Consider the following 16,602-nt stretch of genomic DNA (forward strand, 5'->3'; position numbering starts at 1 on the left):
GCTGCTGGGCCCCGGGCTCCCCCCTAGGAAGGAGCGATTTGCTGGTTTCTGGACCACACCTGGTGATGCTCGGGGATTACTCCTGGCAGTGCTCAGGGGACCGTGTAGGATGCCCGGGATCGAACCCGCATCAGCTGCGTGCAAAGCAACCCCCTTACTGGCTGTGCTCTCTCAGGTCCCAGAAAGGAGCACTTTCGAGAAAGATAAAGTCACCAAAACCTGGCCCGAAGGAAGGTACCCCCATGTCTGCCCTTTCCGCCAGCACCCCGGAGCCCTTGCCAGGAGAAGCCGTGGCCACTGGGGGGTCGGAGGGGAGCTGTCACCAGGAGCGAGAAGCAGGCGGTCTGAACGCCACCCAGCGGGCCCCGGGCTGTGCCGTGCAGCAGCTCGTCCACAGGGAGTCCCGGCTGCAGCCCCCAGGCCTGGGAAGTGGCCTGAGCTGGAGCCGACCACTCACTGCTCGGGGTGGGGGGCAGCCGGGACCAAGCCCTGGGAACTGACCGCGGGCACGTGACGTTTGGTGCAGTCCAGTCAGGCGGGGTCTCCTTTTGCCGCCAGTCCACTTTGTTATCTGAGCACTTGTGGGGGAGTCTTCATCGGGCAGACAGCCTGTGGTGCTCCCGGCACCCAGCACGGCTCAGTTCTGTGGTGAAGGGTCTGTAGGCTGCATTCGCTTTTTTTTTTCTTTTTGGGTCACACCTGGCAATGCTCAGGGGCTTCTCCTGGCTCAGCACTCAGGGATCACTCCTGGTGGTGCTCGGGGGACCCTATGGGATGCCGGGGATTGAACCCAGGTAGGCTGCGTGCAAGGCACATGCCCTCCCCGCTGTCCTACTGCTCCAGCCCTTGGCTACGTGCTTACAGAGAATAAAATGACTCTTTTCTCTCACACGCATGAGGACACAGGGCCCCACCCGCACAGAAGCAGGAGTCAGGAAGTCTCTGAGACGGGTGCCTGGGGGAAACTGAGGTAGGCCACAACCCTTAACCTCTCGACTCTGTCTGGTTTCCCAGTGGTGGCTCCGAACCGGCTGGTCGTGTTCATATAGCTCTGCCGTAATGGAACCTGAGAGCTGGGACGCCCTTGGCCGAGTTACTGGGTATCTCTGTGCCTGTGTTTCCCCACCGAGAGTCAGCTGTTGAGATTCCTCGGGATACACAGGAAGTCTCCCCGGCCCCGGGGAGCTGGCACGGTGACGCAGGTAGTCCCTGCCGGCATTTTGTGATTCAATGATGTGCTTGCTTTTTAAAAAAATGTTTTTTTCATAAATTGTTTTAAATTTTTTTCTATGTATTATTATTTTTTCTTTCAGTGATGTGCTTTCAAGTGAGATTCGCTTGGTGGGCGGGGAGAGCCACACAAGGCCCAGCCTGTTCTGGGAAGCCTCTGTCCTGACGCCCCGGGGCGTCTTCACACTTGGAGGGGAGGGGTGGTGGTGGTGGTGGTGCGTATGTGTGTGTGTATGTGTGTGTGTGTGTGTGTGTGTGTGTACTCGCGCAAAAGAGGCCAGGAAGGAGATGGGGTGTGTCGGGCCCAGGAGCCTTGAAGGAGGGGACCGTGTGTGGGCAGAGCTGGAAGGAGACACAGTGGCACGTGCCGGGCCGTGGACTTGGCCTCTGACCAGTGCTACAGGCCGATGCTCCCCCGGGGCCGTCACTGGGAAGACAGACCAGGAGCAAAGGGGCGACCCCCGCAGGCCAGGCTCGTGGGGGGCCCTTCCTCCGCAGGGCACGAAGCTCCAGACAGCTGCCGCTGCCACCCACCACAGAGGGGACCCCCGGCCTGACCTGAGGGTCTGTTTCCCAAGCGGGGTCCACCGCCGGCCTCCACGCTGGGCTGACCACACGCCAGCCTGAAGGGTTCCCGGCCGCGGGGCCTGGACGCAGCAGAGGGAGGTGGTGGGGGGGCAGCCCCCGGCCCCCCGACCGTGACCTTGAGAGGGGGGCGTGCACGGTGCTGGGGACTCACACTCGGCCCCCCGCCCGCTGCCCGAGGCGCCGGACCCGGAGAGACGGAGGTTTCTTTATTGGACTCAGCGCTGCGGTACAGAACGGTACAGGGCTACAGGTTTGTGCTTCGATCCTCCAAACACCGAGATGCTGCTCACGTCAAGGCAGACACGTGTCAAGACGGACTAGCTTTCTTAAAATATCCTTTTGATAAATTATTTTGATATAAATAACAGAGAAAGGAAAACCGACGTTCCATACACGGGGGCGGTGCCGGCTCCGGGAAGGGGCAGGAAACGAACCGATGCGGGGCCTACGGTGGAGTCCTACGGAAATCAGCTCGCGGGGGCCGGGCGGGGGACACGGAGGGGAGCGGGACAACTCATCTGAGTGCAGGGGCGCCTGGAGGAGGGGGCGGGAGCAGGCTCGGGAGGGAAAGCGCCGAACGAGCACGCACCACGCGGCGACAAGGACGGCACGGCACGAGACAGAGCACACACGCGGCGGCGGGGCGGGGGGCGTCTGTGACTTCCGCTGTCCTCCTCCTCCACGACCCACAGGGCAGCAGGGCGGGGCGGCCAGGGGGAGCCTCGGGGGGCAAAGAGGGGGGGGCGGGGGGCTCCCGGCACCCAGCCTGGGGACATGCCGCCCCACCCACTCGGAACCAGGAGCCGGGAAGCCTCTGGGAGGGGGTGCCTGGGGGTGGGGGAAACTGAGGCAGGCCAGCCCTCTTTCTGGCAACCCCACCAGGGCAGGAAGCACTGCCGGGGGAGGGGGAGCAGGACCTCCAGGTGCGGGGGCTCACGGACCCTCACGCTGCCTCCCCCTCTGCATGGCGCGTGGACAGGGCCAGCGGCTGAGGGGCCGCAGCTTGGTCACCCCTGCGGGCAAGCTGAGGGCAGCCCTGATTCCACTCACAGACGGGGACGAGCAGGGGGGAGTGGGACCAGGAGCATGGGGGTCTCAGGCCTGAGATGCTTCCTGGGGGACGAGGGGGGGGCGCCTGGTGAGGTGGTTCCCGATGGAAACCGCAGCCACCCCACGCGGGTTTCTGGACACCCCTCCCCCCCCACGCCGGCTCAGCCCAGCTGCACCCCAGGCCTGCGTTCAGTCACTCGGCGTCCCCCAGCTCCTCCGGCCGCGGGGCCCCGCGTCCCCAGGCGTCTCCCCGGCCGGGCCCGGAGGACACTCTTTCCAGAACACACGATGCATCGTTTTCTCCTGTTTCACACGAGAAGGGGCGTCACGGAACACGAGAACGTGGCGGCGACTGTGCGTGCAGAGCCGGGGCGGGAGGGGGCAGCGGGCGGCCGCGGGGGGGGCGGGGGCAGGGGTGGGGGGGCCTGGGGGGGCAGCAGCTTATTTAACTGCTTATTTCTTCATCTGTTTTATTCAGTTTCTTCAGCGTGTCCAGCAGTTTCTGTGGGGTGAGGATGTGCGTGGATCCTGGGGGGGCCGAGAAGGGGGGAGCAGAAAAGACGGTGAGCGTGTGGGTCCCCGCGCCCCCCACCGTCCTTCCCTGCCCTTCCCCGCTCCCCACCAGGCCATGCCCCCGCCCCCGCCCGCCCCCGCCCGCCCCCGCCCGGGGCTTGTGGCATCGTGGAGGGGACAGGGGTGTGGGGGAGGGGGGCCGGGTCACACAGGCCTGGGAGGCGCCCAGGGGCTTGTGGGTAAACACACACGTCCCCTGGCTCAAGGGGGTGAGCACCCCCCACCCCCCAGGCCGAGCTCGGGCCAGCTCAGGAGACTGCAAACAGCAGGGCCAGAGACGGGCCTGTGTGCGGAAAAGGGGGGCTCTGGGAGGGGGTGGGGGGAGAGGGGCCGTGAGGGCCTGCAGGAAGGCCGACCCCCCTGCGGCTGGCTGGTGGGCGGTGCTGCCCCAGGGCCGGGACCTCAGGTTGGCGGGGAGGGCGGGGCCTGAGGCCTTACCTTGCGGAGCCCGCGCACGGCTAAGAGATTAGAAATGCTTGCAAAACCCTAAGCTAATGGCATCGGGTGTACTTCTACGGCAAAAGTAACCAAAAATAAACCAAAACCGATGAAGTCCCTTTCCAGGAGGGGAGAGGGAGAGACAGAGACAGAGAGAGAGACAGAGACGGAAAGACAGACGGAGCGAGCGCTGACACGTGCATGGAGAAAGAGGCATGGCTTGTGTGAGGGGACGCGAGACAGGACACGGGACATGGGTCGAGCATGAGCGTGCACGCATGCAGCCCGGAGGGAACGTGGGGGCTCGGACTTGAAAATGTGCCTCCCCGGAGGGTGGGCGGGCGAGGGAAGGGCCCCCCCTGCCCGGGCCCTGCTGGACAGAGCTGCTGCCAGCCCCCGTCCTGGCCCTGGCGGCCCGCGCCTGCGAATGCTCTGGTGACCTTGGCGCTGCCCGTGGCGCCAACTCATCTGTCTGCAGAGCCGCAGTTGTCCGTGTCCCGGGTGCTTGCCAAGCTCCCTGCGTGTCCCCCCCCTTCGTATCCGTGCTGACCCCTCCCTGGCCTGTCAGTTCTACAGGGAAGCGTAAGGGCGGGGGCGCCTCTGCCCGCTGTGCCACCCCCAGGGGCCCGAGCCTTCCTCCCTGCAGACTCAGCCCGGGAGGGTGAGGAGAGGGCCAGGAGGCCACAGCCTGGGGCTTTCTGTCGCCACCTGGTACCTGGTATGTGCAAGAGCAGAGACCCCGAGGATCGGGCGCGGGTTCAGCGTCTCCCCGCACCGCTCCTGGGGGTCCCACGCTTCTGACCCCTGACCCCATGACTGGCACCAGACGGGAGCAGGTCAGGCCTGGCTGCCACGGGCTCGCTAACCTGACCCACGAGAGATGCCGAGACCTAAGTGTATGGGGGGGGTCTCCAGAGGCCCCCTGAGCTGTGCAGGCGCGGAGAGACGGAGACCCCCAGGCTGTGATCCTCGGCACCCACCAGCGGCCGGGTGAGGCTGAGGGCTGAGGAGCTGAGCCTCTTCCTCAGGGCTGGGGAGCCCCTGCCTGGGCCGGGGTCGGGGGCGGGGGCGGGAGGGGGAGGCCCCCAGCGGCGGGCAGGGCCCGGACACACGCTCTGGTACAAGGCGCGACTATTCCCGTGGCAGAGGTCCCCCCGAGCCTGGGGAAGTGCCTCTCGCCGGCCCCCACCCCCGGCTCTCCTCCCTCGGCGTCTGACGGACTCCAGAGGTCAGTGGCCATCAGCGCCCTGGCCAGAAACCGCAGGGGACGAAGCTGGGAGGCACCAGCCGGCCTCAGTACTCAGCCTGGAGGGGGCCCGGGCACCGCTGTCCTCACCAGCGCCCTCTGGCCGGGAGCCTGGAGCCTGGGCCACCCCGAGGGCACCCGCCTCCACCAGAGTGGGCCAGCTCGGCTCCTGCAAGCCGGGGGACTCAAGGTGCGGGACCCAGCTCACTTCCGGTACGACCTGGGCTCAGCTCCATGGGATGACCCTGCCCTTAGGGCTTCCTGCCCTCCCCTCCTCCCCTCCCTCCCTCCCCCTTCCTCCTTCCGTCCCTCATTCTCTCCTTCCTTCCTCCTTCCTTCCTTCCCTTCTTCCTTCTTTCCTTCCCTCCCTTCCTTTCTTCTTTCCTTCCCTCCCTTTCTTCCTTCCCTCCTTCTTCATTCTCTTATTCCTTCCTTCCTTCCTTCCTTCCTTCCTTCCTTCCTTCCTTCCTTCCTTCCTTCCTTCCTCCCCTTCCTTCTCTCCTTCTTCATTTCCTTCCTTCCTTCCTTCCTCCCCTTCCTTCTCTCCTCCATTTCCTTCCTTCCTTCCTTCCTTCCTTCCTTCCTTCTCTCCTTCATTTCCTTCCTTCCTTACCTCCCTTCCTCCTCTCCTTCATTTCCTTCCTTCCTTCCTTCCTTCCCTCCTTCTTCATTTCCTTCCTTCCTTCCTTCCTTCCTTCCTTCCTTCCTTCCTTCCTTCCTTCCTTCCTCCCTCCCTCCCTTCCTCCCTCCCCTCTTTCCTTCTTTTCTCCCTCCCTGTTTTTAGTTTTTGGGACGTACCCAGTGATGCCCAGGGCTTACCCCTGGCTCTGCACTCAGGGTCACTCCTGACGGTGCTCGGAGGACAATCCGGGGAGCCAGGGCTTGAGCTGGGTTAGCCGTGTGCAAGGGAGACGCCTCCCCGCTGTACTATCGCTCGGCCCCTTTCCTTTTCTCCATAAAAACATTTTTCTGGGGTAGGTTCTTGGGGCTACTCCTGGCAGTGCTCAGGAGGTGCTCGAGGTTCTGTGCTCGGGGTCACCCTGGGCTGCCTCCTGCTGTGAGCCTGCGCTCCCCTCTGTGGCCCTGGGCCTCTCGCTGTCCCCCCCGAGGGCCGACACCGTCCGGCACTGCGGCCGCCGTGCAGTGGCCCTGGGCGCTCGGGCTTTGCTCTGGGGGCCGGGGGGCCGCCAATGGCAGGCGGGGCCAGTCTCGGGCACGAGCTCACAGGGCGTGTGGGGTCAGCAGGCGCCCCTGCCAGCGCCCCACTGCAGGGAGAGCAGCTCACACCGCACCTGCCGCAGCCCGACCGCAGCCCAGGCCCCTCGGAGCCGCCCGCCTGGCCCCGGGGGTTGATAGAATCTGAGGGGGGGCGGGGTAGTCTGCAGGGCAGATGCCGGCGGCTGGGGGGCGTCCTGCTGTCCGGGACCCCCACAGCCCGCCTCTGGGTCTCACACTCTGGGCCTCGCTGGGCGTGGGTGGGCCGGGGGGAGTGGGAGGGGGGCGGAGGGGCGGACTCCGGCATGCAGGGCCGCAGCCTCGTCACACAGCTGACCCCTGGGAAGGCCATGGGAGGGGTCCTGGTCCTGTTCAGCCTCTTCCTCCCACCCCCTGTCTGGGGCCGTGCCAGTGAAACGGGTACCGGCTGCCCTCTGGGCACTCCTGGGCAGGGGCGGGGGGGGGAGAAGCAGAGCGCAGGGGGGAGGCTGCTGCTGAGGGGGGAGGGGTGGTCCCCGAGGGGCCCAGGGCCCTGCGTGCACAGCCAGGAGCTCCAGCCCCCCGGCCCCGCTCCCGGACCCGGGGAGGCTGTGGACTGAGGAGAGGGGGTCGTACCCCCAGGGCCCGTGTGTTTCCGAGGGGCTGAGGGGGCACTGACTCAGCTCCTCAGAATCTCACGGGACAGCGAAGATGGGAGTGGGCCGAGGGCGGCCCCCCCAGGATCCGGGTCCCCGGGGTCCCCGCCGTGGGGTTCACCAGGCTGAGACGTCACTGGCCCCAGGAAGGGGCTCCCTGTCACCCTCCACCACTGGGGTCTGTCCTGTCTTACGGCTCTACTGCCAGGCGCCCACCTGAGCTCAACCTCCGCCCCGCGGCCTCGGCCCGCACAGGCCACGGCAGGCAGGATGCCGCAGTCCGAGCAGAGCCCTCCCCGCCCCTCCCCCGCTCCAGTGCCCCAGGGCCAGCAGGCTCGGGTGCCCCCCTCGGGTGGCGTCCCCGGCACTCCTTCCCGCCGGGGCGCCCATCTCTGGGGGGCGGGGGCGAGGCCATGGGCGCACCGGGGCCCCCCCGAGTGAGGCGGCCGCAGACACATTTTCAATCGGTGTCGAGAAAGAACGGCAAGCATTTTCTTGTCCAGAGGGGTGGGGTGGGGGGGACCAAACCAGAGAAATCATAGAGTCGAAGAGGGGAGAGAAGAGCGGGCGTGATGGGAGAGCCAAAGAAAGCCTTCGGAGTGGAAGAGTTTCTTTTCTGGGATAAACTGCTTTTACTTTGTGTCTTGGGCTCACTCCATTGCTGGAGCCTGATCCTCAAAAGAGACCCTAGAGGACTCCCTGAAGTCGGGGTGTCTCAGGTCCGTGAGAAATTTGGTGGGAGTGAGAATGTGAGTAGAACCTGCAGGAGAACAGAGGCCGGCTGACTGCCCGCACCGAGGCACGGCAGGGAGCATGCCGACGCGGCAGGGGGGGGGGAAGCGGGGCGCATGCGGGAAGCAGGTGGCTCAGGGCGTCGGCTGCCGCGCCAGGCTGCCCCACCCCCCGCCCCGACGCTGCAGGGGACGGTGCGTGTCTGTTACCCGGCGACGCGCAGGGCTGACTCCCGGCTGCACTCAGGAGTCACTCCTGACCACGCGCGGGGGGGCCATCCGGGGTGGTCGGCCACGTGCCCGGCCAGCGCCCTCCCCGCTGTGCGACCGCCTTACCCGTCGCCCCCCGGCCCCAACCCCAGCCAGGCTCTTGTCTCCCCACGGGAAACCGGAGCCGGTGTCTGAGAGGAAGAGGGAGACTCCGGCCCGAGCCTGGTCGCGGCAGCTTCGGCCCGGGAAGGGGGCCGTCAGGCAACACACAGGCAGGCGGGGGACACACAGCGCCGTGGCCACAGGGGCCCCAGTGACAGAAAGGGACGAAACAATCCAGGGAGAAGCAGAGACCAGAGAGCACTTCCGGGAGGAGGGGGAGAGGGGGACGTCGGAAGGTCTCCCCACGGGATGGTGGGAGCCTGAAGTGGGGCGGACGGGCACGGACACCCCTCACGGCCCGGCCACCGCCTCTGCTCTGGGCTGCGGCTCCTGCTGGTGCTCAGAGCCCGGGAGCACTGAGACTGGAGCCGTCACTGGGGGCGGGGCCAGGTGCCCGTGAAGGGCGCAGGGGGAGCAGTGGGGGGCGCTGGCGAGGCCGGACCCTCCTCCGCTCGCTGCCCTTGCAGCCCCGAGCCCGCCACAGTCGCCGCACACGGTCCTCGCCTCCCCCGGGAAGGCAGTGGGGGGCCCCCAAACTCCGAGTCGCGGGGCCGAGAGTGTGGCAGGGAGTCGCCGGCCCCCGCAGCACCCCGCACCTCCGTCCCCGCGTCCCGGCAACCGTGGCCCGAGCACCGGCCACAGCCGTGACAGGTGAAGGCAGGGAAGGCCCAGCCGCCGTCCACCGGGCGTCTTCTGGGGGGGCCCAGAGCCCCGAGGGGCCCCGGAGGCCGGCGCGCGGTGACCACCAGGCCGGGCAGCCTCTGGGGGCGGGAGCGCTGTGCCCTGGCCCCCCCGCATGCAGCGGCGGGACCCTCGGCCCCTCAGCTCCGCCATCCCCCGACGAGGCCAGAGGCCAAGTTGTGCGGGGTGAGGGCGGGCGAGGGCGGGGACGCGCGGAGGTGAGGGGTGGAGCCTGCACGCCATGCAGCAGCCCCCCACCCGGGCCCCGGCCGCGAGCACTCACCGATGAGCACTTCCCACTTGCCGTTGGCCTGGGTCACCTCGTAGGCGCAGCGCATCTCGTTCAGGCTCACGCCGCCCAGGATGAAGATGATGAGGCGGGGGCCGCTGCGGTACTCCCCGGGGGCTTTGTTCTTGTGCCAGTGCCCGTAGCGGGCGCTGCGGGGAGGGGACATGGCTCAGGGCGGGCAGCTCGCAGCAGCGCCTGCCCTCGTGTCCAGGCTCGCCGGGGCCGGTCACTCCTGCCCCCCTGCTGGCCGCACCCTGAGCATCTGGCTGGACTCTCTCGGGGACCCACGGCTGTGGCCCCGCAAGTCCCAGGAGCACTGGGAGAGGAGCCCAGGGACAGAGAAGCAGGCCTGGGGGGGGGCTCAGCGCAGGGGGACACGGCGGGGGACGCGGGGGCCTCCTGGAAGCAGGACAGTTCCCCAGAATGGCCTCCCTGGGCTCTCGGAGACGGTCCCACCCAGGACAATGAGAAATGGGGAAAGTGCAGGGAAAACGGTCCCGTGAGTGGTCAGCCCCTTTGCCCCCACCCACGCTCATCTGTCTTGTGGTCTGCGTGTGGCCGGCGCGGCTGCTGACCCCAGCCCTGCCCTTCCTGTCGGGGTCACTGTGCTGAGTTCACCGACTGAGTTCCCTTGGGCGCGCCTCGGAGGAGGGCTGGGAGGGTCATGAGTGTGAGCGAAGGGGGACCCGGGCCAAGGCCTGCGGAGGGGTGAGGGGCGCCCTGCAGACATGCCCGGGCAGACATGCCTCGTGAGTCTGCTCACGAGGGCTGTGTGTGTGAGTGTGTGTGTGAGTGAGTGTGTGTATGAGAGTGTGTGTGTGTGAGTGTGTGTATGAGTGTGTGTGTGAGAGTATGCATGTGTGTGAGGGCTGTGTGTGTGCATGTGTGTGTATGAGTGCGTGTGTCTGTGAGTGTACCTGTGCCCGCGTGTGTGTGTATGAGAGTGTGTGTGTGTGTGTGTGTGTGTGTGTGAGCGCCAGGGCTGGGGGCTCCCCGTGCCTGCCCGGGCCCCTCACCTCACAGCGGTGGTGCTGAAGGAGGCGGAGGAGCGGGTGGAGATGTACGGGTAGTGCTTGGTGTCGAGTTTGTCCTCGATCGTGTCCTGGAGAGAAAGGAGACACCGGTCAGGAGGCGCCGATCCGCAAGGCCCGGTCAGCCTCGCCGTGGCCTGGGCCCCAGCCTCGAGGGGCCCCCACGCTCCGGCCAGGCGCCGCAGTCAGCCGTGGGTTGGTGTCCCCCAGAAGCAAAACCGACGCAACGACTCTGTTGCCTCGCCAGCCCCTTCCTCGAGGCAGCGGGACTCGACCTGCGAAGGCCAGAGCTGACCTTGCTCGGCCAAGCACCGGTTCCCGGCCTGGGGCGAGCCTAGATCTCAGTCCCTGCCATGGGCGGGGGCACTGGGGGGTGGGGGGGAATGGGGTGAGTTCTGAGCCCCGTTTAAGTGCTCTCTCCCGTGGAAATGCACCAATATTACCATCTTCACTCTTCACAATTGCTCTGGATTCCATCTCAGGATTCACACAGCGTTTAAAAAGGAAAAATAAGAATCCCCTGCAGGAGCCTCGAGCTCGTTTCCAAGGCCGCGCTCCTCTGGTGGGCGGGCCCCACGCCCACGGCCTAGAAATCGATGCTCCCAACAGCTCCCGCCCCCGCAGCCCACAGGGGCAGGGAGGGGGGGGCAGAAAGGCAGGGCAGGGAACAGGGGCCGGAGCAAGAGTCCGGGGGAGGGTGTGTGCTCTGCAAGCAGTCAACTTGGGTTCGATTCCCGACATCCCATACAGTCCCCCGCGTACTGCCAGGAGTGATTCCTGAGTGCAGAGCCAGGAGTCAGCCCTGAGCACTGCCAAGTGTGATCCGTAAAAGAAAAAAAAGGGGGGGGGCAGAGAACCAAGGGAGCCCTCGGCCTTGCTCCTCCAGGCGGAAGCAGCCCCCAGCTTCCCGCATCACTTGCACTCTGTCTGTGAGCACTGCCTGCAGAGTCCGCAGGGCTGTTTACACGCCTGGGCTGAGCCGAGGGCTGGCGGGAGGCTGGGCGAGGCCCATCGCTCTCTGGGCCCCTGTCCCGTCCATCCGTCAGAGCAGGACTCAGACAGACAACCTCTCGAGAGCCTGAGGCCGGGTGCCACATCCCATCACTCCCCGGTGTGGGGACCCCGGCACCGGCCCCGCTGGGCGCAGAGGACGGCCGTGGACAGACACGGGCCGGGCCAGGCCATCCCCACATGCTGCAGGTGAGGGGGAGGCGGAAGGACGAGGACGCAAGGCTGGGCAGCGGGCGTGGGCAGGGCGAGGCCCTCGCGGCAGCTGCGCGGAGGCGGGACGGGGCCCGCGGGGCGGGGGAGACGGGGTCCCCTTCTCTCGCCCCACTCTCCCGAGAGCACCTCGTGGTGGGACCCGACACCCGAGTGGCGCGTCTCGCCTCTGACACTCAGAGCTGGGCGGGCCCCGGAGGGCCCCAGCCCCGGGCTGACCCCCAGGGGCTCCTCACCCACCCCAGGACATGGTGCGCTCAGAGGCGCCACACCTCCCTGGGCGGGAAACTCAGGGCCCGAGAGCAGGCCTGCGGGAGAGGAGGCCCAGCTGTCCCCGCACTGACCTCCATGATGTCCTTGATGATCGGGGTCCAGCGGGACAGCTGGTAGGTCTGCTCACTGATGCGCTCCTTCCGCTCCGGCTTGCTCCTGCGACGCAGCGTGGACTGAAAACACACACGTGTAAGACGGGGGCTGCCTGGACATCCACACAGCACATACATGCATGCACACACATGTGTAAGACAGGGAGGCTGCCTGAACACAAGCATGTAAGGGAGGGCCACATGTACATGTGCATACACAACACACACATGCACACACAGCATATGTATGCACACATGTGTATAAGGCAGGGAGGGCTGCCTGGATAGGCATATGCACAGCACATATATGCACACATGTGTGAGACAGGGAGGGCTGCATGTACATGTGCACACACAATACACACATGCACACACAACATATGTATGAATACATGCATATAAGACGGAGGGCTGCCTGGACAGGCACACACAGCTCATACATGCATGCACGCACACACATGTAAGAAGGGAGAGCCGCCTGGACACACACACACAACACACATGCACACACACAGAAGTTAGGTGGGGAGGGCTGCCTAGACACAAGTATACACACACAACATATAATGCACACACATATAAAACACACGTGCACACATAAGCACACGTACACACTGAATGTGTGTGCATGTGTATGCGTGTCTGTGGATGTTTCTGTGAACGTGTGTGCATATGTGTCTATGCAAGTGTGTCTGTCAGTGTGCGCGTGTGTGTGTATATGTGTGTGGGTGAATGTGAGAGTCTCGTGTGTCCGTGTGTGAATGTGCGTGTGTGCGTGTGTCTGTGGGTGAGGGAAGCTGCCCTGGGCTGTCCCCGCCCGCCCTTACGTCGGTGACGATGGGCACCCCGAGGTGCGCCATGTTGGTGATGATCTCGCTGTCCTCCGGGGGGATCTGCGCGTGCTGGATCAGCTTGTTCAGGTTCTCCTCGGTGATTCCTGCAACAGGCCCAGCCGCAGCCCTGCTGAGGGGCACCCGGGCCCGGTGCCGCCCGCCCGCCCGCCCAGCGCGGCAGGCCCAGACACAGCGGCAGCAGGGGAAAGGCCGAGGGACACTCGGGTCCTTGTGCGCACCCCGCCCCCGTCCCCGGCAGCCCTTACCGTTCTTCAGGAAGATGTAGAGCAGGATGATGCGGATCTTGTCGTAGGTGCTGACGTTGGCGTCCAGCAGGATGGGGACGATGGCTCGCATGGGGTCCTTGATCTTCTCCCCTTCGGCGTCCGTCCCCATGGCCAGGTCCTGCGGGACACAGCACGAGGGTCTCTCTGGCTGCAGTCTGGACGCCGCGAGCAGGTGGGCCCCGAGCACGGGCTGTGTCCCCGGGGGGTCCTGTCCCAGTCCTCTCGCTCCACGCGCCCCCACCAGCACCAGCACGGTTCCCCGACACCCATTCGAGCCCTGGGCCCACGTTCCAATGGCCACCTTGCTGGCGGGTGGGCGGCTGGGCCCAGATGGTGCCGGGGGGAGGGAAGCCCCCCACCGGGGCACGCCCAGGCCTGCGCGTCGGTGCTCCGGGGCCTCTGCTGACCCCTCCTCCCCTCGCTGCCCCCAAAGCCCGGAGGACAGACTTTGTTCCTGAGCTCTAACTTCTCTAGGGTCTTCCTTGATGGTCTGGGGGCCCCACTCTGCAGTGCTCTGTGCTCGGTGCTCAGGGATCGCCCCTGCTGGGGCTCAGGTCAGTGATGTGCAAGGAGTCTTCGCCCCTGTACTGTCTCTCCGGCCCCTTCTCTACACTGGGGTATCTCTTGGGGCCACTCCCAGTAATGCTCAGGGGCACTCCAGGCTCTGTGCTCAGTGCTCAGAGGGACCACGTGGTGCTGGAGATCAACCCTGGGCCGCTGCATCCAGAGCCTGCGCCTGGGGGCTGGAGCAACAGGACAGCGGGCAGGGGGTTTGCCTTTCATGTGGCCAACCTGGGTTCGACCCGTGGCGTCCAATATGGTCCCCCGAGCACTGCCAGGGGTGCTGCAGAGCCAGGAGTAACCCCTGAGCATCGCAGGGTGTGGCCCTAAAACCGGGGGAAAAAAAAAAAAACGAAGCTTCCACTCGGCCTGCTGAGCTGTCCCGGGAGTGAGACACCGTTGGCCTCCACCGGCTACTGCCTGATGGGGCCAGGGGGGACGCAGAGGCCACTGGACAGGGCCGGAGCGTGTCCTCCCCACGACCTGCAGCGCCTCTGCCGGGCCCCTCTGTGCTCACAGGGGCCCCAGCCCGGGGGCAGAAGGGGCCGCAGCACCAGTCCTGCTGCCTGTGCCCCTGGCTGATGGCCTGGGCCCAGGCTGGCACAGCTGAATGTGGCTAATGTAAAGTCCACGGCCGTGTAAGCAGCTCGGCAAATGCCACCAGCACAAGGAGGGAAGGTGCGTTTCCAGGGAACGCCCAGTGGTGCGGAGGCCGGGTCAAGGCAGCCGCCCGCACCTGAGCTCGCCTGAGACCAGACGCCCGGGCAGGGCCCCAGCAAGCTGCGAGGGGCTGGGGCCGGAGTGATAGCACAGCGGGGAGGGCGTTTGCCTTGCACGCGGCCGACCCGGGTTGATCCCCAGCATCCCATATTGTCCCCCAAGCACCGCCAGGGGTAATTCCTGAGTGCAGAGCCAGGAGTAACCCCTGAGCATCGCTGGGTGTGACCCAAAAAGCAAAAAAAAAAAAAAAGATGCGAGGGGCTTTTTCTTGGAAGGGGCCCTGTCTGCAGAGGGTCCAGCATTGGCTTCCCTGCCACACTGACCCTGGCTGCATGACTGCACCCTTGTGACGAGGGTGGTGTTCTGCAGATCAGGGCCCCCACATGGACCCCCGACCCCCGAGAAGCAGGGCAGCACGGGGATCTCCCCCACTAGCCGAGGAGAGGGGAGCAGAGGGAAGTGGCCCATTGAGGCAGCCAGGGAGAGGCAGGAAGAGGCAGGGAGAGGCACAGGGGGAGGCAGGGAGAGGCAGGGGGAGGCGGGGAGGCAGGGATAGGCAGGGAGAGGCAGGGAGAGGCAGGGAGAGGCACAGGGGGAGGCACAGGGGGAGGCAGGGGGAGGTAAAGAGGCAGGGGGAGGCAGGGAGAGGCAGGGGGAGGCAGGGAGAGGCAGGGGGAGGCAGGGAGAGGCAGGGGGAGGCAGGGAGAGGCAGGGAGAGGCAGGGAGAGGCAGGGGAGGCAGGGGAGGCAGGGAGAGGCAGGGAGAGGTGGGGAGGCAGGGAGAGGCAGGGAGAGGCAGGGAGAGGCAGGGGAGGCAGGGGAGGCAGGGAGAGGCAGGGAGAGGTGGGGAGGCAGGGAGAGGCAGGGAGAGGCAGGGAGAGGCAGGGGGAGGCAGGGGGAGGCAGGGGGAGGCAGGGGAGGCAGGGAGAGGCAGGGAGAGGCAGGGAGAGGCAGGGAGAGGTAGGGAGGCAGGGAGAGGCAGGGGGAGGCAGGGGAGGCAGGGAGAGGCAGGGAGAGGCAGGGAGAGGTAGGGAGGCAGGGAGAAGCAGGGAGAGGTAGGGAGGCAGGGAGAGGCAGTGGGAGGCAGGGGGAGGCAGGGAGAGGCAGGCCTCCACCCTGACCTCGGCTGTGGGGCGAGGAGCTGTGAGGCCAAGTGTGGATTCGCGTCACGATGGCAGGGTCCAGCCCCTGGGCTGCCAGGTGTGGCCAGGGCAGCAGGGGATGTGTTCAGAGTGACAGCAGGCGGCCCTGTCACTCAATGTGGGCCCCGGGCCACCTGTCCACCGTTCTTTAGCCATTCCCGGGAGCCTCTGGGAGGTAGGACACGCCAAGCCAAAGGCAAGTGTCGGCGGCCGAGAGGCCGGTCCCAGAGGCGGCGGGCGGGGAGCCCTACCTGCTCCACCCGGCAGAGCTTGTCCACGGTGCCCTGGTAGTGCTTCATGCAGTCCTCGGCCAGGTGCAGGTGGGTGGAGTACTGGGGGGAAGCAGAGTTTGTTGGACTCACGGTCGATGGAATGTCTGCGAGAACGGCGGGTCCCCGCGGGATGCCCCAGCGGGCATGCACACGGCGCGAACACACACATACACGCGTGTGCACACAGAGGGGCAGGACCAACCCCGCAGGGAGAGGCGAGAGGAGGGAGAGGCTGTGTGCAGGAGCAAGTCCCTTGGCTGTGTGACAGCCCTTGAGCCCCGGAGCTCCGCACTCCCCCCAGGACCCCCAGGGCAAGGCACGTGGGGAACAGGCTGTGACAGCGGTGGGGACCCGAAGGCACGGGGCCCTCCAAGTCACCCCACCCACCCGGGGGCCCCTCTGAGCCTGTTCTCACTTCTGGGGAACCCCTTTAAGCTTGAGCTCACTCAACTCATGGGGATCCCCCAGGTCTCACCCACTCATGGGGATCCCCCAGATCTCACCCACTCATGGGGATCCCCCAGATCTCACTCACTCATGGGGATCCCCCAGATCTCACCTGCTCACGGGTCCCCCTGAGCCCACTCGCTCTCTCACTGAGGGGAGCCAGCAGCCCAGCCAAAGGCCACTGGAGCAGGACGAGGTGAGGTGGGACGGGAGGAGCAGGAAGGCCAGGGAGGGAGGAGGCGGGGCGAGAGCTGCCCAGCTTGCCCTGAGCTTTGTGCAAACAGACTGAGGAGAGCAAACCTGGGGTCCCTGAGAGCCCCCAGCAGCGTCTCACCTTGCTGAGCTCCTTCTGGTACTGCGGCATCTTCTTCAGCATCTGGGACAGGTCCCGCATGGTGGTCTGGGGGAGGAGGGGCCGTCTGCAGCCAGGCTGGCTCTACTGGGGGCTGGCGTGGGGGAGGGGAGGTCTCTGCACGGCGCGAGCACCTCAGAGGGGAGAGGGCGGGTGGCCGCCCCACTGGCCCCACGCACTGACCCCCCCCACCCGCCCGCCGTACTGAATCACAACACAGGCCAGTGAGGAGACACGGCTCGAAGCCGAGGGCTCTGTCTCGGGGCGCTGGCGTCCTGCAGGGCAGCCGTCCCCACGGGGGCTGGCCAGGGTGGACCTCGGGAA

The 16,602-nt window shown here is 66.3% G+C and overlaps 1 protein-coding gene across 2 annotated transcripts in view; it reads right to left on the bottom strand.

Moving 5' to 3' along the window:
- Positions 1 to 2,009: 2,009 nt before the first annotated feature.
- The window catches only part of STXBP1 (syntaxin binding protein 1), a 59,320-nt gene continuing 44,727 nt past the window's right edge, over positions 2,010 to 16,602 (bottom strand). Inside the window, exons 12-20 of one of the 2 annotated variants that reach the window (XM_055126967.1) lie at positions 16,261 to 16,326; positions 15,459 to 15,539; positions 12,765 to 12,903; positions 12,493 to 12,602; positions 11,645 to 11,746; positions 10,065 to 10,150; positions 9,043 to 9,197; positions 7,612 to 7,735; positions 2,010 to 3,396 (exon numbers count right to left, since the gene is read on the bottom strand). In XM_055126967.1, coding sequence (XP_054982942.1) covers positions 7,626 to 7,735; positions 9,043 to 9,197; positions 10,065 to 10,150; positions 11,645 to 11,746; positions 12,493 to 12,602; positions 12,765 to 12,903; positions 15,459 to 15,539; positions 16,261 to 16,326 — 849 coding nt within the window. In that variant the 3' untranslated portion in view covers positions 2,010 to 3,396; positions 7,612 to 7,625. The remainder of the gene's footprint in view (positions 3,397 to 7,611; positions 7,736 to 9,042; positions 9,198 to 10,064; positions 10,151 to 11,644; positions 11,747 to 12,492; positions 12,603 to 12,764; positions 12,904 to 15,458; positions 15,540 to 16,260; positions 16,327 to 16,602) is intronic. The other variant, XM_055127026.1, reaches the window with a different exon arrangement.

This window comes from Sorex araneus, chromosome 1 (assembly GCF_027595985.1).
Source record: "Sorex araneus isolate mSorAra2 chromosome 1, mSorAra2.pri, whole genome shotgun sequence".
Classification (NCBI taxonomy): Eukaryota; Metazoa; Chordata; class Mammalia; order Eulipotyphla; family Soricidae; genus Sorex; species Sorex araneus.